Source organism: Penicillium canescens, assembly GCF_028828765.1.
Source record: "Penicillium canescens strain IBT 15451 chromosome Unknown utg000010l_segment0_segment0, whole genome shotgun sequence".
Classification (NCBI taxonomy): domain Eukaryota; kingdom Fungi; phylum Ascomycota; class Eurotiomycetes; order Eurotiales; family Aspergillaceae; genus Penicillium; species Penicillium canescens.
Window position 1 is genome coordinate 1,436,015 of NW_026703972.1, and position 20,120 is coordinate 1,456,134.

The 20,120-nt window shown below is 45.9% G+C and overlaps 2 protein-coding genes across 2 annotated transcripts; one reads left to right on the plus strand and one right to left on the minus strand.

The window, feature by feature from the left end:
• Positions 1–11,867: 11,867 nt before the first annotated feature.
• On the plus strand, positions 11,868–13,291 carry N7446_012304 (Zn(II)2Cys6 transcription factor; the record flags this gene model as incomplete). The annotated part of the gene is made up of 3 exons (XM_058521046.1): positions 11,868–12,274; positions 12,330–12,471; positions 12,530–13,291. The coding sequence occupies 3 exons, from the start codon at positions 11,868–11,870 to the stop codon at positions 13,289–13,291; spliced, it is 1,311 nt and encodes a 436-aa protein (XP_058366412.1).
• Positions 13,292–18,172: 4,881 nt separating this feature from the next.
• On the minus strand, positions 18,173–19,919 carry N7446_012305 (carotenoid oxygenase family protein; the record flags this gene model as incomplete). The annotated part of the gene is made up of 5 exons (XM_058521047.1): positions 18,173–18,817; positions 18,879–19,016; positions 19,085–19,461; positions 19,546–19,669; positions 19,734–19,919. 5 exons carry the CDS (start codon positions 19,917–19,919, stop codon positions 18,173–18,175), a joined length of 1,470 nt encoding a protein of 489 aa, XP_058366413.1.
• Between the last annotated feature and the right edge of the window lie 201 nt (positions 19,920–20,120).

The window sequence follows — 20,120 nt, forward strand, 5'->3', positions numbered from 1 at the left end:
TCCTCGGCCAAATACCGTACGAGAAGTGGCCAATTTGCTACTCGCGGACCGTGGGACTGACCCGACCGAGACAGTCGGGGTGAAATGGGTCTATAACTTCGTCCAACGGCATCCTAACCTCTCGACTCGATTCTCGAGGTCTTACGATTACCGGCGAGCTCAATGCGAGGACGTCAAGATGATTACAACGTGGTTTAACTACCTTCAAAGTACGATTGCGAAATACGGTATCCTTGAGGAGGATATCTACAATTTCGACGAGACTGGCTTCGCTCTCGGCCTTACAGCCACTGCAAAAGTTGTGACGAGGACTTCGTACGGTCGGCGAGCTCTTTTACAGCCTGGAAATCGCGAATGGGTGACGACAATTGAAGCAATAAGCGCGTCGGGGTATACGTTACCGCCATGCGTCATTTTTAAGGGTAAGGTCTTTATGAAGGCCTGGTTCGGCGATACAGACCTACCGGCGACTTGGCTTTTCGCAGTTACTGAAAAAGGATGGACTACGCATTCTATAAGCCTTGAATGGCTTCAAAAGGTCTTTATCCCATCGACTATAAGCCGTACGAAAGGAGTATATCGTCTCCTCGTCCTTGACGGACATGGCAGCCATCTTACGCCTCAATTTGACGAAATCTGCGCTCAAAATAATATCATCACGATCTGTATGCCGGCGCATTCATCGCACCTTTTACAGCCTCTCGATATCGGCTGTTTTGGGGTATTAAAACGGGCTTACAGTGAAGTGGTTGAGTCCCAGACAAGGCTTGGTATACACCGCGTCGATAAGAATGACTTCTTAGAGGCATACAAGAAGGCCCGAATCAAGGCATTTACAGAGAGCAATATTGTGAATAGCTTCGCCGGCGCTGGTATCAGGCCATTCGACCCGCAGCACGTTATTTCGAAGCTTAATGTCCGCCTTATCACCCCCCCCCCCCACGACCTACTAGCCACAGTAGCGATTCAAGCCGCAATTTTACTCCAAAGACGCCGCGAACAGTGAAAGAAGTGAAGAGACAGGCCTCATCTATTCGGAAGCTCGCTGCCGATGATCCTAGACGTCTAGGTGATGCGATAGACCAAATGGAGAAAGGCTGTCAGCTTGCTATCCACAGCTTCACTATCGTGAGGCAGCAAATCAATGAATTGCTTGCCGCCAATGCGAAAGTGACGCGTAGAAAGCGGCGTACGAAAGCTCAAATAGCGCATGAAGGTAGTCTACTAGTTCAAGAAGCAATGACGCGTATTAGTGGACCGGGGCAGGTGGAAGAAGCTATACATGAGCAAGCCGGCGGAGCATCGCCGACACCTAATCAGACCAATGAGAGACGCCCACAGCGATGCAGTCTCTGTAAAACGCCTGGACATAAGAGAAATAGGTGCCTAGAGAGGTTTGAATAGCCTCAGTTTTAATGAATTCGTATTGTGGTTGAAAAATTTGAATAATAATAGTAGATATAGCGGGCGGGTGTTCCACTCGCTTACAGGTCCACTCGCTTACACAATACGTTATATATCATCCATGCATGTATTGCCTCTCTTGAATAGTCCAACAATCTTAGATTCTTAATCCTACTCTGCTCCTAGCTACTGCAATAACCAACTGTAGCTAATCAATTAATAAATTCATTCAACGAACTAACCAAACTAAGCAATAAATTCAACTAGTTAACTAAACAATATCTTTCATCAGCATCAACATCCTCATAGTATCTGCCCCTAAACTATGCCTTCGAACTCCCAAAAGATCTCTCCCTCCACTAAATAATCTCTCAACTGATACCTCTGAAGCTGGGATCGCAAGAAATTCCCTTGCAGCCTCTGCCATTTGAGGGTATTCGCCCTTATGGGTACGCCACCAATTGCAGAGCCAGTCTGGATCCTCTGCACCTGTGATAGTAACCCGAGGACTATCAAAGTACTGATCAATATCAGAAACAAATTGATATTCCTGAGGCTGTAGCTTTTTCAGCATCCATAACCGCATTGTTTTGCGATTGAGAGAATCTTCCTGAGTCAAGTCTAGAATTGACTGTGGATTCGAGTCTAAATTTGTCTGTGGAAGCGAGAATGGAATTGATTGTGGAAGTGGTGGATATCTCTTATGGAGCATCCGACGAGTCTCCCGTATAATCAATTGGGCAGCCTCTTGATCTACCATCTCATGAAGTATGAGATCACCTTTGAGCTGAGGATCAAGCATTAATGCCGTATAATAAGCTTCAGAGTTATCCATGAAGTCATAGTACTTTTGGTACTTCCTCATGCCTGCCTTTATTGCATTAGCAATATCATCATCATATCCCACTAAGGCATCATCCCGTAAAAGATCATGAAGCTTATAGTAAATTGGGACAGTGAGACTGATTTGTGGCGGCCTTGATATAGATACCAAGTGCGTCAAGTCATTAAAGGTTTTGAGAGCTTTATGAATCTGACTAAGTCGTTCCCATTCTGCATTGGTAAAGGGAGGAATTTCACCCTGTACAGCACAGAATCGATTAATCTGAGGTCGAGCTTGTATCCCATCATTAAGCATTCGAAAGGTAGAATTCCACCGTGTTTCTACATCATACTCGATGAATTTATCATCGAGCTTCATCTCATCACAGATTGACTTCCAGTGTTGCCTCCGTTGAGGACTGCGAGAAATCCAAATAGCAAGAATCCCGAGTTTAGCTAATGCTGATTGAGATGAGATCGATGGAGAGGTTGATGATGAGCTCGATTGGGAATTCCTGGATTGTAGATTATCACAGATCGAATTGGCCTCTGAAACACTTCCAGCTTTCAAGGAACGAAGAATATCTTTCACAATGAGGTTCAAGGTATGAGCCAGACAGCGAATATAGCTATTAGGTCCAGGGAATCGAATTGGTTGTAAATAATTCTGATTCTGTTCCAAAAGATACCATAACTCCGAAACCATTTCTTGAACATTTGAGGCATTATCCCCAGTAATTGTAGTCAACTTTGACGTGAGATCCAATTCCGCTAAGGCTTTGTAAACCACAGTAGCAATATTCTCCCCTGTATGAGGTCCAAAGATTTCACAGAACTCTAGAGTCTCTTCACGATAGTGAAAATCCTCTGTAAGCCAGTGGCCAATGATACCGAGGATAGGATAGTGATTCTGACTTGTCCATATATCAAGAGATAATGCAATTGTTTTGCATGTAGTAGCTAAGTCCTCCTTCAACATTGATCGTTGGGTTTTGAATTGCTCTTGTAATCAGTTGATCGAGATGTGAATGGTAGAGTGATTCCTGGAATATCTTCAAACATTTGCTGAAAAGCCTGAGATTCAATGACTAGAAAAGCTTGCTTGTCTTGAATAACCCATCGAAGGATGTTGCGTTCAAGATGCTCTTGGATTGAGAGGTTCCCTTGTTTTTTGAAGACTTGGCGGATATCTTGGATTTTTTACTTTGAATTTGAACTTTGAGGTGGAAGAACTGAGTGTTTTCTCTCAAGATGACGCTGCATATTCGAGGTTGATGACTGCCTTTGTGATTCCGAGGTTTTCCAACTACATTGTAGACCAGTTTTTTCATCGATGACTGTACATTGGATATCCATGTCGACAGTCCTTGGTTTCCCTGTACGGAGGACTTTCCACTCACGGGATACCTCAGGTGTAGAGAAGTAATCCCAAATCCAATCGGTAGTCGGTGCTGGGCGAGGTTTCTTGATCTTCCGGGTAAAGGTTTGTGAGGTAGATTCATCAGGTGAAATCTCTGAGAAGGCTAGAGATTCTTGATCGGTAGAGGGAGAATTGAATTGCCATGGCGATTGTGAAAAAAACTGAGATATATCAGACTCAGTGATTTGGTCTGATGGTAGAACTCCTTCAGGGGAATCAGGGCCACCATTAAGCAATTCATAGTCAACTCGTGCCTGCCTTCGTGTAGTCATTTGCAGGTCCTCATTGCCTTTGTATGCCATAATGATGAGAGTAATCAGGATGCTTGGAAGTTGGAAGTTGGAAGTAGGGGGGTAGGGGGTGTGTAGTTGGAACCTGGAAGGCAGCTGGATTTTAGAAAAATTTTCATGGTAGTACCTATTAATTATACAATGTAGTGGTGGAACCGGTGACATAGTAGAAAGATGGACGGACTATTAGTCACGTGGCCAGTCAGATAGCATTCCTCCATGTTGGGATTCCAGCAGAGGACTGGGCTAGCATCATACAATTCACTCTTTTGGTTTCGAGTCCTTTTATTATGAAGAAGCCTCAGGGTATACGCGCCGCTGTCTACTAGTGCTGTCTAGGGAGTGTTGGTTGTTTGATCCTTCATCCATGATATCGACCTGTCTGCTTTGCCAGACTGCCATTGAGCCATCCCCATTTCAATATTTATATTTCTGGCTCCTAGCAACGTAATTTACGATACCGTAACAATGTAGGTTTCGGATTTCGTCAAAATTAATATATAATGTTGAAGAGCCTTATCAACAGCTATCGGCAAATAATAAAACAAAATAAAAACGTGGTTGTTGAGATATCAGTGTAGAATATATCGTACAGTCAACTCTCGCTTATACCACAGCATACTATCCAAGCCAAATTACGTGGTATAATTGAGTTGTGTTTTGGTGAGAGGATGACATAATATTTGACAAGCTAACTCTAAGCCCTAATACCTATTTAGTCTTCCATCCCATCATCTGATCCAAAGTCACCTGACGTTTCTCATCAATCTGAATCCTGCCAAAGTCGCTGATTAAGCTCTCAATTTGTCTAATATGGTCCGAGGTACCCTTTTCTTTGCTACAAACCCATAGTAGGATATCCTGGAGGCTGTCCAATATAGCAGAATTAGACAGAAGCTCAGGTGGGGGCCCATCAATGTCAATATCCTGAATTTCTGAGGTTGTTGGGGCAATATATATATCTTGCTCATTGGTCTCATCTCGCCCTTCAGTCCCATCTTCTAACATGTCTTCGTCCGAAGGGTTCAAAAACTCGTCAAATGGCACAATATCTTTATCACCAAGCTTATCAATTGCTTGATTATATAGACTTTCAATCTCATCACTCAATCCGGGCTCGGAAAATAGTGCAGACTCAGGTGCGGACTCGGGCGCGGACTCAGGTATAGGTATAGACTTTGGACTAATCAAAGTACTTTGTTTAAAGCAATTGATAATCGTTTGGTCTGATACACTTGTTCTCCAAACTTGCGTTACCCAGGTAACAGTATAATAAATGCTCATTCTTTGTTTTGGGTCTATCCCACGATCAAGAAAAGCAATCATATAGCGCATCCATTTCTTCCGATAATGGTGCTTCAAGTTTTGGATAATACCTTGGTCCAAGGGTTGATAAATTGAAGTTGCGTTTGCTGGCAAAAAAACAACCGTAATCCGGGGTGGTGGTGGCGCTCGCTGGAGTCCAATAACATGTGGTGAAGCATTGTCTAAAAGGAGCAAAGCTTTCTTATCTAAGGGAATACGCCCATAGAAAGATCGCAACCAGTCCTCCATAATGTCATGACGCATCCATGCTGCCTTGTTGTGACGCCAAACACATCCCAGAGCTCGGAAATTAACCCCCGGAGTGCGCGAGGGGTTTTTGCTGTGCCAATCAACCATAAAGGGACTCGATCGGAACCATCCGCATTTGATGCAACAACAATAGTGATTCGTGTTTTATCAAGCTTTTTGCCAGCAATTTTTCCCTTTGAAAGACCACCATTTGGCATACGTCGCCAAAATAGGCCAGTTTCATCCATATTGTAGATTTCGGACGGTTTGAATTGATTGCAAATCGATTTGGTGCTTTTGATCTGATCATGTACCGAGGATGGGACTGAGGCAGCTTCTCCGTGGAAAGTATGATATTGAAGAGAGTGGCGTTGTTTGAAGCGAGTTAACCAACCCTCAGAGAATTGAGGTTTGGTCCGATCTTTGTATTCCGGTATTTGTCTCCAAAGCTCAGCTGCTTTAGTTTGGATCAAAGGGCCATTTATTGGTATTCCATTGCCAATATGGTTATCTGCCCAGTCATATAGCTTTTGGTCCAATAATGGCCAACGAGAGGATGAAGATCGTTTGTTTGCCCCTGCAGGGCCCGTATCAAGATAATTGTATTTGGATGAAAGGATCCTTGATATGGTTGACCGGTCAATCACTTGTTTGAATTGGTCCTCAAACCACTTAGCACATGCAGTCTGCGTGGGCTTTGGGCTAGTATTAGACCAAAATGCCCGTAGTGCCTGTTTCTGCGCGTCTGATATACCCAATTTGGTACGCTTTGGTCCCATTCTGACGCGCTTGGGTGGGGTCGGGAGGGTAGGAGAGCTTGTAGATTGAGGCATTCTGATTGGTTGATTGCGCTGACTAAGCAGATTTGAGAGGAAGAAAGTGTGGTAAAACAAAATGTGTTATATTCTGTCAATTTATATGGAAAAAACTGGAATGAAGGGGCCATCCAAGCAAGGGATGTGTTATTATCAAGAATGTGCAATATCCCACCGTGGTATAAGCGAGAGTTGACTGTATATATCAGTTACACAGTATATAGCACCACCATTTTATGGTCTATAATAATATAATTAAATTTCAGGGTTGCTTAATAATAGCACTTTCAAAAATTCGCTTAATATTTTGTGTAATACCCCTTAGCCTTCCGCACTGCCTTCAAACGTCTTCCCATGCTCAATATTAGCGTATCTATCTTTGCCTGATCTAATGCCTTCCAAGCTTCCACTAGGCATTTTTTAAAATAATGCCAGTCTGCCTCCGACCTTCCCATGCCAATAAGCTCCGGAAATAATGCAAAAAGCTTCACTTTTAACCAGCGCCATACCGGTTCAATTGGGTTCAAATCGGGTGAGTGCGCGGGCCAGTCTTCGACGTATACTCCGTGAGTTTCAAACCACTCTTGCGTGTCCTTCGCTAGATGAATCCTCGCGTTATCTTGCTGAAATACTAAATTAGGGGTGTAGATTGGCATCAGACCTTTTTCGAGCGTCGAAATATACGACTTCGCAGTATAACCCCTCCCCGACCGCGATTCTTTGTCCCGTTCCATAATTATTAATTCTGTTCGACCTCCTAGCCAGATTCCGGCCCAAACCATTTGTGAAATATCTTTAACGTGAGCCTTAGCATTCACAAGGTCCTTACGAAGGCCCTCCGAGGTTGTACGAAAGCACCATTGTGGTCCAAAGTTCGAGGTTCGTTGCACCGAACACTCGTCCGAGAAGATCCACGATTGGAAGCTTTCGCGTCGCCATTTTCGCGCAAATTTTAGCCTCTTCCTTGCAAGAGGAGGCTTAATTGGTATTTTCTGTTTCGATCGCCGTTTTCCGAGTCCGAATCGCTTCAAAATTCGACGTATAGTGGAGGGTGACGGATGCTGAGCTGTAGCAGCACTTAGCTGTTTATAGGTCCAAAACGGATGCCGACGTGCCTGTAAATAGAGATGAGAGCAAGCGCGCTCACTAATAATAGCGGGACGGCCGCTTTTTTCGCGATTCTCTAGCTTTTCGCCTTCTGAATAGCGTTTTAGCGTATTGTAGATTGTACGCCGAGAGCAGCCAAAGTCATTAGCTAATTGCACTTGCGTAGCGCCATTCTCGTGAGCATAGATAATAGCTGACCTTTGGGACGTAGATAGCTGCGCCGTTTTGCTACTTTTTGGTCCTAATTTCATTACAATCGGAGCAATAGGGGAGGTGTAGGAGTGAAAAAAAAAACTTGGGTTGGTTGTTGGGCCAATATAGTGGGGCGGAGTGGGAAGGAACATTTGACTAGTATCTGTATATCCGTGGTTGGCTTCTTTTTCAGAGCACCACTTGAATCAGCTATTTCCATGCTACAGCACCGCACTTTATGAGGGAAATTTATCTCCTATGCCTGCTTGCAGCCAGCTCATTTTGCCATCAACGGGATTTATGTTACCTGGCGGCACAGATACGACGAAAATAGCCCCAAATCCCAGATTATGATTGTCTTCCTTAGACAGAAAGTAGACTAAAGTTTGTACCTTGTTGCAAATCCAACGATAGGAACCCCAGCCCAGTTCTCAGGACAACCATGTGAACCAGTTGAGCTACCAAGGGCTAGGATCTGGTTCCTCGTCGATCGCCACCCACCTCGCGAGACTGCAACGCTACTACCACATTCTGCTGGTACCCTGGTCGCACGCAGACAATGATTCCATGGATCCCGTAATTAATAACCCTTAAATTCACTCAGGCACATGGCAATTTGTTTGTAAAACTCAGTCCGATTAATATTCCAGTTGCTCTCCCACCAAGGAGACCAATCGTCTTCTCAATTTTTCCAGGATGGCACGCCCAAGGCGTCAAAGTCGGCACCAGCGACAAGGAACGTTCCATGTACAGGTGCCAAAACTGCCGGAAGACCAAGCTTTGACAGCCAAGGATGTTCCGCGCCGCGGCCAATCGTATGAAGTGCGATCGCATCCAAGTGCCTCTATGCAGTGGAACCAGAATGATACAGCGACCAACAAACAAGGCCAGTCCGAGACTAGCACTGTTTCTTTCACAGTAAGTCGGTATGTGGCCGGAGGCACTTCGACCAGATCTTCTTGGCTATCTCATCCTGTGAGTAAGCGGTAAGAACTCACGACAAGTCTTCCCAATTTGGAAGTTGTTACTAACGCACTGCTTTCAGATTCGTAAAACAATGGATTGAACGTTGCCGAGGGAAGATCGATACCATCTTCAGTAAGTTCAAGCTGCAAATTTAGGAGCGCACCGACTAATCTACGGGCTCGAACAACAGTCCTACAAGGTCTATACTCACTTCTCCGAGTTCCAATGACAAGCATCCCTTTCCGCGCTCAAAATCTTATTCTCCAAGCCATACAGCGACATCTTGAATTCGATGCATTTCGATTCGTTCACAAATGGCTTTTAGAGGAGTCTCTTATGGTTGGGTGGACATGCCCAGAGGAACTGGAGCTACACAGTCTTTTCAAATTCTTGGTGAAACATCGGGACAAGATACAGTGTAGCTCTTGTCGTCAAGCCGCTAACAACATACAAAAATGGCAAAGATTGGTTTCTGGCATCCGTCACGCTGCTGTCCACCGTCTGTCACAGGATCGCGAATCTCTCCTCCAAATGAACCGCGTCGCCATTGAATTCTCTCTCTGTATCGGTGGACTTTCAAGTGCGGAGAAGCTTCGCCGTCTCTTGAAGTTCCTGGAAGATAGACTCCCAAAGTCAGAACGCCGTCGAGCGCAGCCAAGACGAAATTTCAAACACCAAGCTTCTTTGCCAAGAATGCGCCTCGAAGGTCTCAAAGACCGATTTCTGTTGCTGCCGAAACACACACAGAGAGTTCTTCACCGGATCGAGGCAATGTACAATTTGGAAGTGGAACGGTTCCTGCAAGCTGAATTCAGATGACATCTACTCACTGATTCAAATTCTTGATGTTGAAATACGACGTTTTGTTGAGGTGTCTCTCGGGATAAACGGATGTGAAATGATTCGTTAAGTGGTCGAAAATACTGCGTTTGAATGTGGACCGACGATTGGAATCTCATCGTCGGTCCAAGGGACAGTGGATCAAGGAGGTCTGAATTTGTGGCCCAGAGGAAACCAGAATGATCTGTTAGGGTCCAGCACAGACCGCTTGACGCCAGCACCGCTTCCGTGCCGGCCTAAAAGAACACGGTCGTCATCCTGGAGGTGGGACTATGTGCATCGTGTCTGTGCCGATAGAAAGCTGAGATACCGGCGAACAGAGCGTGCACTTTAGCAGCATTCATCGGCTGGATCGCTACATAGCGATGTCCAAGGAACAGTGGCCAATTATCTTGATAAATAAGTCCTGGTGCATGTTCCTACATCAAAGGCTGTGATCAGCAATGAAGCGTCAGCATGAGGAATATAAGCGTAGTTGTATATCATTCCATGTATTCCGTAGAGGAAGTAGCAATCGCCCTTCTTTGGAATGACAATAATATAGAGGATGTCCCAAAGTCAAAGGACTCGAGCACGATGGTGGTGCCCTTGGAACAGGCCCGCCTACATATTTTCATCCTTGTCATGCAAAACCAGGAGGATTTCATCGGAGTGTTATATGGCCCAGTAAGTACTGCGGATAGCATATAAGGATTTACGATACTATGAGTGTTCCCATGGGGAGACAGGACATGGTAGCAAGGGGGCTCTGGGAAAATGGAAATACGGCATTCTTGTTGGCTCAAGGTATTACATCTGCTTGGATTTGATAGGGTCGATGGTCGAAAGCAGGGTACTCTTGGGGTGAAGCGTACGATTTGTTTTGACCTACACCCGAGTCAGGAGGAAATTAGTTTGACAGAGACCGTGGAATCACGAGGGCAGCTGACGATCATTAGCGGAACCGCAAATCATTTGGCCGCTTAGTTTGGACGACCCATGGAATCGCCTGCTCGGTGAGAGAATGCGGTCGTCATGAAAGATTCAAGCCCGGGCTTCTGCCCCGCTTGCTTTCTAGTTTGCTCATGATTAATTCCTACAGCCCAAAAGAGAAGTCCAGAGAATTGGGGCAGAACCACCACAGTCTCGATCTGCTCATGTACGATGCCGCCGCCGCCGCATTCGAGCTTTATGGCGGCAGTCATCACAGACCCTATACCGAGCAGATTGCCAAGGTCGCGCACAGCCCGAACAGAGCACACGCTGTTCAGAAAGGGCGGCGTCTGTAAACGACGGACGAACAGTAGGAGCAGCAGGAAGCGAAGACGGCACCGCGGTGGGAGCTTTGATTTTGGACGTGGACAGCCGGTATCGTTGCAGCTCCCGACAGCGAGAGCAAGTTTTATATCGACTGGACTGCCAAGGACGGGCGCCGCGAGAACATAACACCCGCTCCCCTGATGCGGACGCCATCCGCAGTCAGAAGCATGGCGGGTCGAAGGCGTAGAGGACCTTCCCGGACGGGCAGCGAAAGGGTCGTAGAAGCCAGGCGCGGCATGTTCTCTGTAGAAACGCTGAAGCGCTGGCGGGTGAGGCCCAACGGCACATGCGGCTCGTCGGGCCGCAGGGTAGGGGAGGGATCCTTAGACACGACCACAGACCGCCCGCTCTACGCCCACCAGCAATGCGAGACGGCGGCAGTGGCATGAATCACCCATGGAGCAGCGCAACACGCCCCACGCGAACACGCGACGGAGGTGGAACGTCCTCACGTGAGGCGAACACTGCAGGTGGTCACATGGGGTCCAACAATCTATATAAGTTTCTTAAAGTTTCTTAATACTTTTGCCAAGAATACAGTCGTTCTCACAGCCCCTTAGCTCGCTTGTTGGCTACTGCCCTCTACTTGTCCTCAATCTCTTGGCAGCTATATCCACTAAAGTTATAACATTAACCCCTTTGGAGTAGTGCGTCTTAAAAAGAAAAATCGGATATAGAGGATCGTTTTGGAGACTTCAACATTTAAAGCAGAAATATACGTGGATATATGATATTCGACTGTCTAGCTTAATTAGGTTTTATATTATAGCCTTCATAATCTTGAAATTGATTTTGCTTTTAAATATCTTGAAGCTGATGCTAACCTAGCATATTTCCCAATGAAATAATTTCTTAATCATGTAGCTCAGGAAATGGCTGATCTATCCGCGGAGAACGGAGACTTCTTTTAAGCAAGGGAGGCGATCTCATTGGTGCGGCGAAAACTTCCAGCCAATGATACAGCGTATATCGGCGACAGCCAAGATACCTCGAGCAAAGCACCTCTATACATATAAAGCGCCCCATGCAATCGATCACAGGGTTTCAGAAGACTTGTCAACCGTCGCTCTTAACTGCTGTTTATAGGCCGTCCAGCTCTGCCATCGTTCCTTCAACTTCTTTCAACAAAAGTGGCCTTGACCTCCAGGTTTTTGCACCATGAGTTGGCGATCGCAGGCTGACTTGTGGGCCCCTGATGACTTCCACTTCGACCTTCCAGCAGATCAGGCGACCCTCTTCCCTTCAAACTTGCCCGGGTTTGATAGTGTCTCATTTCAATTGCCGGAACCTGTGTCCAGCTCGACCAAACCTCCAATTTCCCGAGAAGTCAATGGAGGGGAAAATTCGATGCGGCTGAAAGCCGAGGAGCCGCGACTTCCGAAAGTTCCAATACCCCGAGCCACAAATCAAATGAACGCTGTCACGCCTGGCCGAGTAAAACAGGAGTGCCAGTCTTGCCGAGAACAGAAGGTGAAGTGTAGTGGTCATAGGCCTGAATGTCGTAGATGCGAAGAGAATTCCTTTTCCTGCGTCTATGAAGATCGCAAGCGGTTCAAGATGATCAAGTAGGTCAATTTACTCAACACCTGAATGCCAGTTTCTCTAACCAGGAGTTATCAGACAACTTGATAATCTTGCAAACCAAGTCCAAACCTACGAATCTCTATTACGAGAAATCTATCCCAAGCTTGGCTTTGAGGTTGCCAACAGCGTTGATCATGTTTTCGGCTATAATTTTCATAATCATCGCCCCCTGGAGAAAGTCAATTCAAATTTCGGCATCTATAGGAGGAGAATTTTCTAACAATGATTGAATACAGGATATCCTTTCATCATCTAAACATCCAGCTCACGTATTTCATGAAACTGATTGCCATGATGACTCCAACGCGTCTTTTCCTGCCGTTGTTGCTGACTGCACCACTGAGGATTACAATCAGAAGAGGGAAAACCTGCCAGTGAAATATGTGGGCGACCACTCACTGATGAAGTGGCTGTACAGACTGAAGTGTCATCTTGATGATACTAACCGAAACTCTGATGTCCAAGAAGATTCTTACGACAATTTTGACCGAGGCAAACTTTCTTCTGTGTACTATTATTTGGATGACGTGAAGCTTCGGTTCCCAGAGGATGTGGACATCTCGCAACGGCCCCCACAAGCAATTGCTGACCACCTGATTTCGGCTTATTTTGGCGTTACGCACGTATACTTCCCCTCCATCAGGAAAGAAATTTTTTTAAGTCAGTATCGATCATTTTATTCTGATCAAACAGCAAAACCAGGGAGAAGATGGTTGGCTATCTTCAATTTGATTCTAGCTGTCGCAGCAGGGCAGCCTTGTGCGATGAGCAAGGAAAGTCTACCTGAGTTCCCAGAAAATCAGAAAGGCAACGCACATAGCACTTTTTTTGGACGTGGGTGGAGTTTGGCCTTGACCGACTCTCTGTTGGAACCTTCAGATCTTCAACAGGTGCAGGTGGAGGCGTTGGCATCCCTCTACCTGCTTTCCGTTGGACATGCAAATAGGTTAGTTATTTTGATCCTGTCTATACCGGTTGTTATTATGGATGGTGCCTAAGAAACTTGAACAGGGCATGGAAGCTTTGTGGCGTTGCAACCAGGTCAGCTGTAATGATGGGACTCCATCTTCGCTCCCGAGAGTAGTACGATATCGCCGATATCTAAACAAAGCCGGTATCAAGTGTGGTGGGCGCTACAGATGCTAGATACTAAGTTGTGTGCAACGATTGGCCGGCCGCTGAGCATGGACATGCTTTTCTTCACTACTCCCGCACCATCGCCGATAAATGAAGATCCATTAGCAAGCGGCGATTTCTTGCAGAGCTCTCATCCTACTCTATTTGAAAGGCCGACGTACCAGGCGCTTCCCTTGCAGTGCATTTCGCATGCGGAAACCAGAGGGAAACCCAACCCGCAGAAAGCAGTGGGCAAGCTCACGACTACTGGCTCTCTACACTTCATTTATGCCTTTCAGCTAAACCATGTCATGAGACAAGCTATTATTGGAATTTACACGACAAGCGCTCGGAAGTCACGGCAGCATTTGGAATCTGTCATACGTTCCTTAAACAGCTCCGTTGACCACTGGCTGTCCAGTCTTCCTTCCACATGCCGCTTTCTAAGAACAGAAGCGGCAGATCCGCTTGATTGTCATCGCACGAGTCTCACCTTTTCTTTCTATTGCGCCAAAATTCTGATTCTACAACCGTGTCTGCACATTGTTACATATCAATCCTCCGACAAGAACCTCCCGAACTCTTTTTGTGCTTCTATGGCGGCTCTGTGCATACACATGGCTAAAGAAACAATTGATATCTTCCCTGATGAGCCTGATACAGCTTGGCTCTCCACGTCGTGTCCGTGGTGGTGCGCTCTACATTATCTCATGCAGTCCACAGCCATTCTTATGATTGCACTACTCAAAGGAACGCAAATAACCCCGACCGATGCACTCAATGTCCAGTTTAAGGTGCATAAAGCTGTGCGATGGTTAAAGGCGATGTCTGCTGGGGACCCCGTAGCGCAGAAAGCGACGAATCTCTGCCAGGATATTCTTTCGCCTAGACTATATTGAGTCTTACGGGCCATTGGGTACACATCTTGCTTATGCAGCTGTCAGACTTGAAATGATGTTTCTTAAAAAGGCGGTCATGGGGTGGATGGGAATGGGAACTACGCCGAACAACATGGAACATGAAGCATCACGTCGCAACTCTCATATTGACGGGCTATGAAAATCCGAAAGGGAAGTTGCGAGGAGACCACCAATGTTCTTTTACTTGGTACGTGCATGGGCCAGCTTAACTATCGGACGGTTTGCTGACCGAAGCCGACCTTTAGGGCCCGATGATACAGGCAAATCGACAATTATCGAGCAAATGAGGATCATATTCCTACATGGCTACTCTTGAGGACGAACGAGAGGCCATTCTCTACACTCATCACCAGAGTAATGGATCTGCCGAGATCTCCTTTACACTGACCGACATCAATTGGCGCGTGGTGGATCTAGGTGGCCAATGTCTGGAAAGAAAAAAGTGGATGCATTGCTTTGAAGACGTGGATTACCTCATATTCGTGGTCGCACTGTCCAGCTATGATCAGTGCCTAGTTGAGGGTCATCGCTCTGTGCGTGTTAAGTCAAATGCCGTGCCCAACAACTATTTCTAATGCGAACGCAGAACCTGATGCAGGAAGCAATGAGGCTATTCGACTCCTTGGCCAACAGCGACTATTTGAAAAACAAGCCAATTCTCCTTGTCTTGGACAAACTGGACATTTTCGAAGAGAAACTTCATTATTCACCCATCTCTCGACACTTTACAGATTTCAACGACTCCGACGCCACCATCTGGGGTGCAGCGGGATATTTTGGCCACCGTTTCCAGCAGATAAATAGAACAAAGGGCCGTAAAATCTGCGTTCACTACACAAATACTTCTGACGCTACTTCGATAAAGTCGACGATGGCTTTAATGTATCAAATGGTTATGGCACAGAATCTTCGTTCCCGTGGTTTACGCGACAGGTTTGGAAGTGGCGCGGTCTGTATCAATATATTTCGCTTGGAATTGACATAATGGCACTTAATCATCTAAAAGCGACAATTATGCTATCTCGCTGATCGATTGGCTTTTGGGCGTATACATATCATGAGCCGAGGCTTCCTGCAGATTTGCGGTGACTGTTTTGCCTTCAAACTCCTGGAGGATGAGTGGATGGCGCGATACGGGTGCTGCAGCCGTCGTGCAGTATTGTGACGTATTGATTACGGACCCCGCCAGGGAACAAATCGGACAGAAATATGTGACAGGATGAGGAATTAATGTACTGGCTAGTACTGCACATGTCCAATAGAATCTGATGATTGATTGAAGGTGTGTAGATCGGTTGAGCGATCTCTGGAGCCTACTGTCCGTGCTCTGGCGTGTTGTGACACCGTATCCGAATTTAGTCCGAATACCATACAAATACTAGGGGAAATTGGGTGAACGATGAACAAGCCTATCCCAAAAGGCCATAGCGGTATTTGACCGCTCCTTTAGTTTGTCAATATGTTTTGCCATCCTGACCAAGGAAGATTTTATACGTGACAGTGAAAGCTTACTTCAGGACACACTGTTCCCATTTGCTTGTTTCTGCGCGTTCAAATTAACACCGTGCTTGGTGCCATCTTCAGCCCCAATCAACGTTCATCTGTAGCTTAAAGCCGAGGGGAGTCGCCTTTATCCCCGGCGATAATTTGAACTCAAGGTGCATGGCCACGAGTTTCTCCTGCTTTTCCAGCGTCTGCCAGGCTTTCAACCAGTCATTTTGAGGGCAAGGTGCAAGGTAACCGAATATTCGATGACCACTGGAGCTGGCAACGCTAGTGTCATGTGTTCTCCAGCGTGCCGGGTAGACAATAGAAAAACATTTAATAAAAAAGTTCAACAAAGATATGGTGAGCAAATATAGGTCAGAAACGCAGCGATGGTGAAACAGTGCACGTTTAACAATGAGAGATTAACAATGCTCACAACAGATGGTAAATGGTGAAGGGTGAACGGTTAACTGCAAATGATCGACAAACAGTCAGCAATAAATGGTTAGTAGCAGACGGTTAAGAAAAAGTTAAGAACAAGTTAAACTGCAAACAACGCATTAAGGATTCCTGGGGTCAATAACCGAAAAGCACCCCGTTTGCGAATCAGTAGAAGGTCGGTCGTGCAAACACCCAGTCCCCGAAATTTTGGCCTATAATAAATTGGTCAAAACGTGCACGGCACCGCCTCAGTATACATTTCATGTAATTCTTCGGTCAAGAGCTCATCCGATGTTCAAAATCCGCTGGTACAATTTGCAGATTACAGATCGTTAACAAATGAAGAACTCGATATCGCACAAATTTTGGCATCTCGGTGAACATACTTGAGCGTCATAGGGTCTTCAGGCTATTCTCCTTATGCTCGGCCCAAAGCTGGGGCCACTGTTGAAATGCTTTTGTTCGAAACAAGTGCATCTTTTTCACCTTTGGCAAATGATAAAACAAAACGTGTTACTTTTCTGCTTTTCTCGTCAGTGCCTTCAGTGCGTACTCAACTCACACAACTTTGAATGAAAATCAGTGAGAATTTTGTTTAGTTACTAGAAACTATTAGGAGATTTGTCGATTGCAGTGGGTGTCGACATCTAACCAAGCAAGATTATGTACCATTTCTGGACGAAATTCGGTCGTTGAGTACAGTTGATAAAATTGGGGACAGGACGGTGACGTACAATTAGTGTTGAGTACCAGCAAAGTTACGAACAGATAATAGCAAAACTAGCATAGTTGGTGGAAAGTGAGGTTGCTTTACTTATTCACCCGAATATGTTCACTTTGGCTGAGAATCTGGCGCATAGAAAAGCTAAATATTGAGACATAGACTTCATATTCTGACGGACACTTGAACGAACACTATCTTGAACGAACACTATCTTGAACGAATAATAGCATGATTAGCTCTTAGTACTTAGTGGAACCACTAATAATCAAAACCTTGTCTGCAATAAACGAATAGCTAACACAATACGCGGAACCTGCGTGTATTTCTGCGGTAGGGGAATGGTTTAACGGAATCATAAGTGTAAATGTTGGTATCACCAGCTAGGTACCGTGTACACAGTTAAGTGAACAGTGTTCATGCTTCTAAAGCGAAAGTTGATTGATTCATGTAGATAGATGTGTATATCAGGTCGCGGTCTGTATATCAGGTCGTGGTCCAATGCCCCTGAATCCATACGGCGGGAGCCGCAGCTTAGCAAAATTACGTACAAAGTGTCTTTGCTTATTCTGACGGGAGGATATGTCCCGACAGTAAATAATATGGTCAAACAGAAGATAAAGTTTTGACTACTTATAGAATGGCCATTTTGAACAGGTTCGAGTTTGACTTAAACAGGTTTGGATTAAACAGCTTAAAGCTCGAGCAACTCAATGAATGTGTAGCCACAAAGTTAGGTGGTCTTATATTTTGCCTATACTGGTTTGGATATTGCATGGGCGAGATTAACTATCCTGTTGCTCTGCGATCATTATTTGCCTCTTTGAGGTAACCTATGCCATTTAAAGGCGGTGTTAATTGGGCGGACATAAGATCTTTGAACAATATTGACAGTTTTACGACTCTAGTTGGTAGATCAAACGATGGAAGCGAATAAAGTGAAGATGGGAGGTGCGAAGTTAATGTAAGTTAGATCCGGTCTCATGCAGTGTTCGTAAGGTAATGGCGACACAACATCCGTAAGTCAGTCAGTGTTCCTCAGAGAACAGGGCTGCGGATACTTCCACATCTCACATGTGGCACCTAAGATGACGCTAAGGAAACATTACAGAAAATCTATGATTAGGCCTCTCATTCAACAGTTGATATTTCTTACGAAAAAAAATAGCAGGAATATTGGAATCGCTAACTCGCTAGTTGTTGTCAACCCAGTTCCCGTGCAGACCAGGTCTAAGTCTCAAAGGCAGCATGATAATAGCCCGGGCCTTGGTGAAATCGCGACAATCGAGAAGATGCAGTTCACTGGACATGTTGCGATAGTTGTTTACCAGTGCCATCAAATATCCATCACCTTCCTCCGTAGAGCACGCACGAGGAATGAAAATGGGTTCTTGCACGAGATGCGTGCTTCCGGGGAAGTAAATTTCCGTTTTGCCCGTGCTTTCGTCATGATGTGCCAGCGAGTTATAAGGAGGATATCCACCGCCCATGACCGGGCCGATAGCTGCAAAGTCCGTTCCCAAGCTGGGGTCCATGAGATCAAAGTAGCAGTGGCTATATTTTCTTCCAAAAAAACGATCATCAATGCGATAAAATTCCGAATTTCCATCGTGCAAAACCTCCGGCTCTGGGAGGTTTTCTTCCTCCGCCTTAGGATCCACAGTAAAGCGTGTTAACTGAGTGTGGATCTTGCTAGGCTCGGGCGAATTGCCCTGACCATCTGCCCACCAGAAAAAGACATTCTTGTCACTGAGTCCGAGATCGAAGACAATCTTCCCGTCATCTTGCTCATAGGCATTGGCAGTATGGCTGGGGAATGAATTCTTATATGTGAACCACTGCGAATGGCGTGTGAGGACATAGTAAAACATGCAACACTGGGTATAGAAATCCGCTTACCTTCACATCCGAAGGCTTAGCTCCGTACCTGGGGATCACTCCGATATATAAGGGGGTCTCAGGGCTCCATTGCCAGTGTTCTCCACCCTGCTTCAATCGTTCAAGATCACTTAACTGGGGAATCACAGGGAAAAGAACCTGACACAGAGGATCATGGTTAGATGCCGACATCGTGCCACAAATGGGTATCAAAGAGCAACACTCACCCAGTTCTCTGTCACCGCGCAGTCATGGATCATTCCACAAACGGGAGCCACTAGCCAAACCGTCTGGGTGAACTTACCGTCAGGACCAATGGTATAATAGCAAATGTCGGGGCTGCCGTCTCCCTTTGCTTCGTAACCGAAACAGACCAATTCTCCAGTCATTGGATCGGTCTTGGGATGGGCAGTGAAGGTCACGCTGGGAAGCTGGCCGTCAAAGGTATACAAGCCCTTTGTTTCCAGGGTCTTTGGATCCATCGCATATGGGGGAGAGTCCTCCTTGAGAGCCAAGAGCTGGCCGTTGAAGCTGACAATATTGGTATTGGCAGTACTTCTAACGTTGAATCCCACGGCATCGGTAAACTTGTTTCGGTATTTTCCTGATTGAAAACAGTTGTTTTAGCCAGCTCTATAATATATCTAAAGCGGGGGGATGGAGGCCACGTGGGCTGGGAAATGCGTACCAATGAGCGCGCGGCCGGCTTCTCTCTCGCGTACGAACTTCTCGGTGCGAACATATTTTTGCTGAAAGGTCACTGAACCGTTCTTGATGCGGAATGCGCTGATATTTCCGTCTCCATTGAACCACTAATTACCTGAGTGTTAGGGCGCCAAGAAGAATGTGAAATAGTAAACTTAGGTGGATACATACGGGATCATTGTCGATAAAAGGAGGCAACTGAGGATCAGGCATGACACGGTAGAAAGTACCGTCGATGTCATTTGGAAGATCTCCATGTACCTCCAGATTTTGAATCTCGCCCTCGAATCGGCATGGCTTCATAAAATCTGAGAATTGAGGGCGGTCGGGAAAATGCTGAGGAGCAGGGGATGCCATTTCCGATTTGATTTAGAGCAATGATCTTAAGTGGCGCGATAGGAGGTTGGTGAGGATTGACGTTGATATACGTTTCGTTTTCACCTCTAGGCGCATGGCATGGCCGCAGGCACGAGGAACGGGAAACTCGGAAACTTCCCGGAGAATCCCCGAAGCCACGCTATACCCTCGGGGAGATATCGGGATGGCGGTGATGGCCCT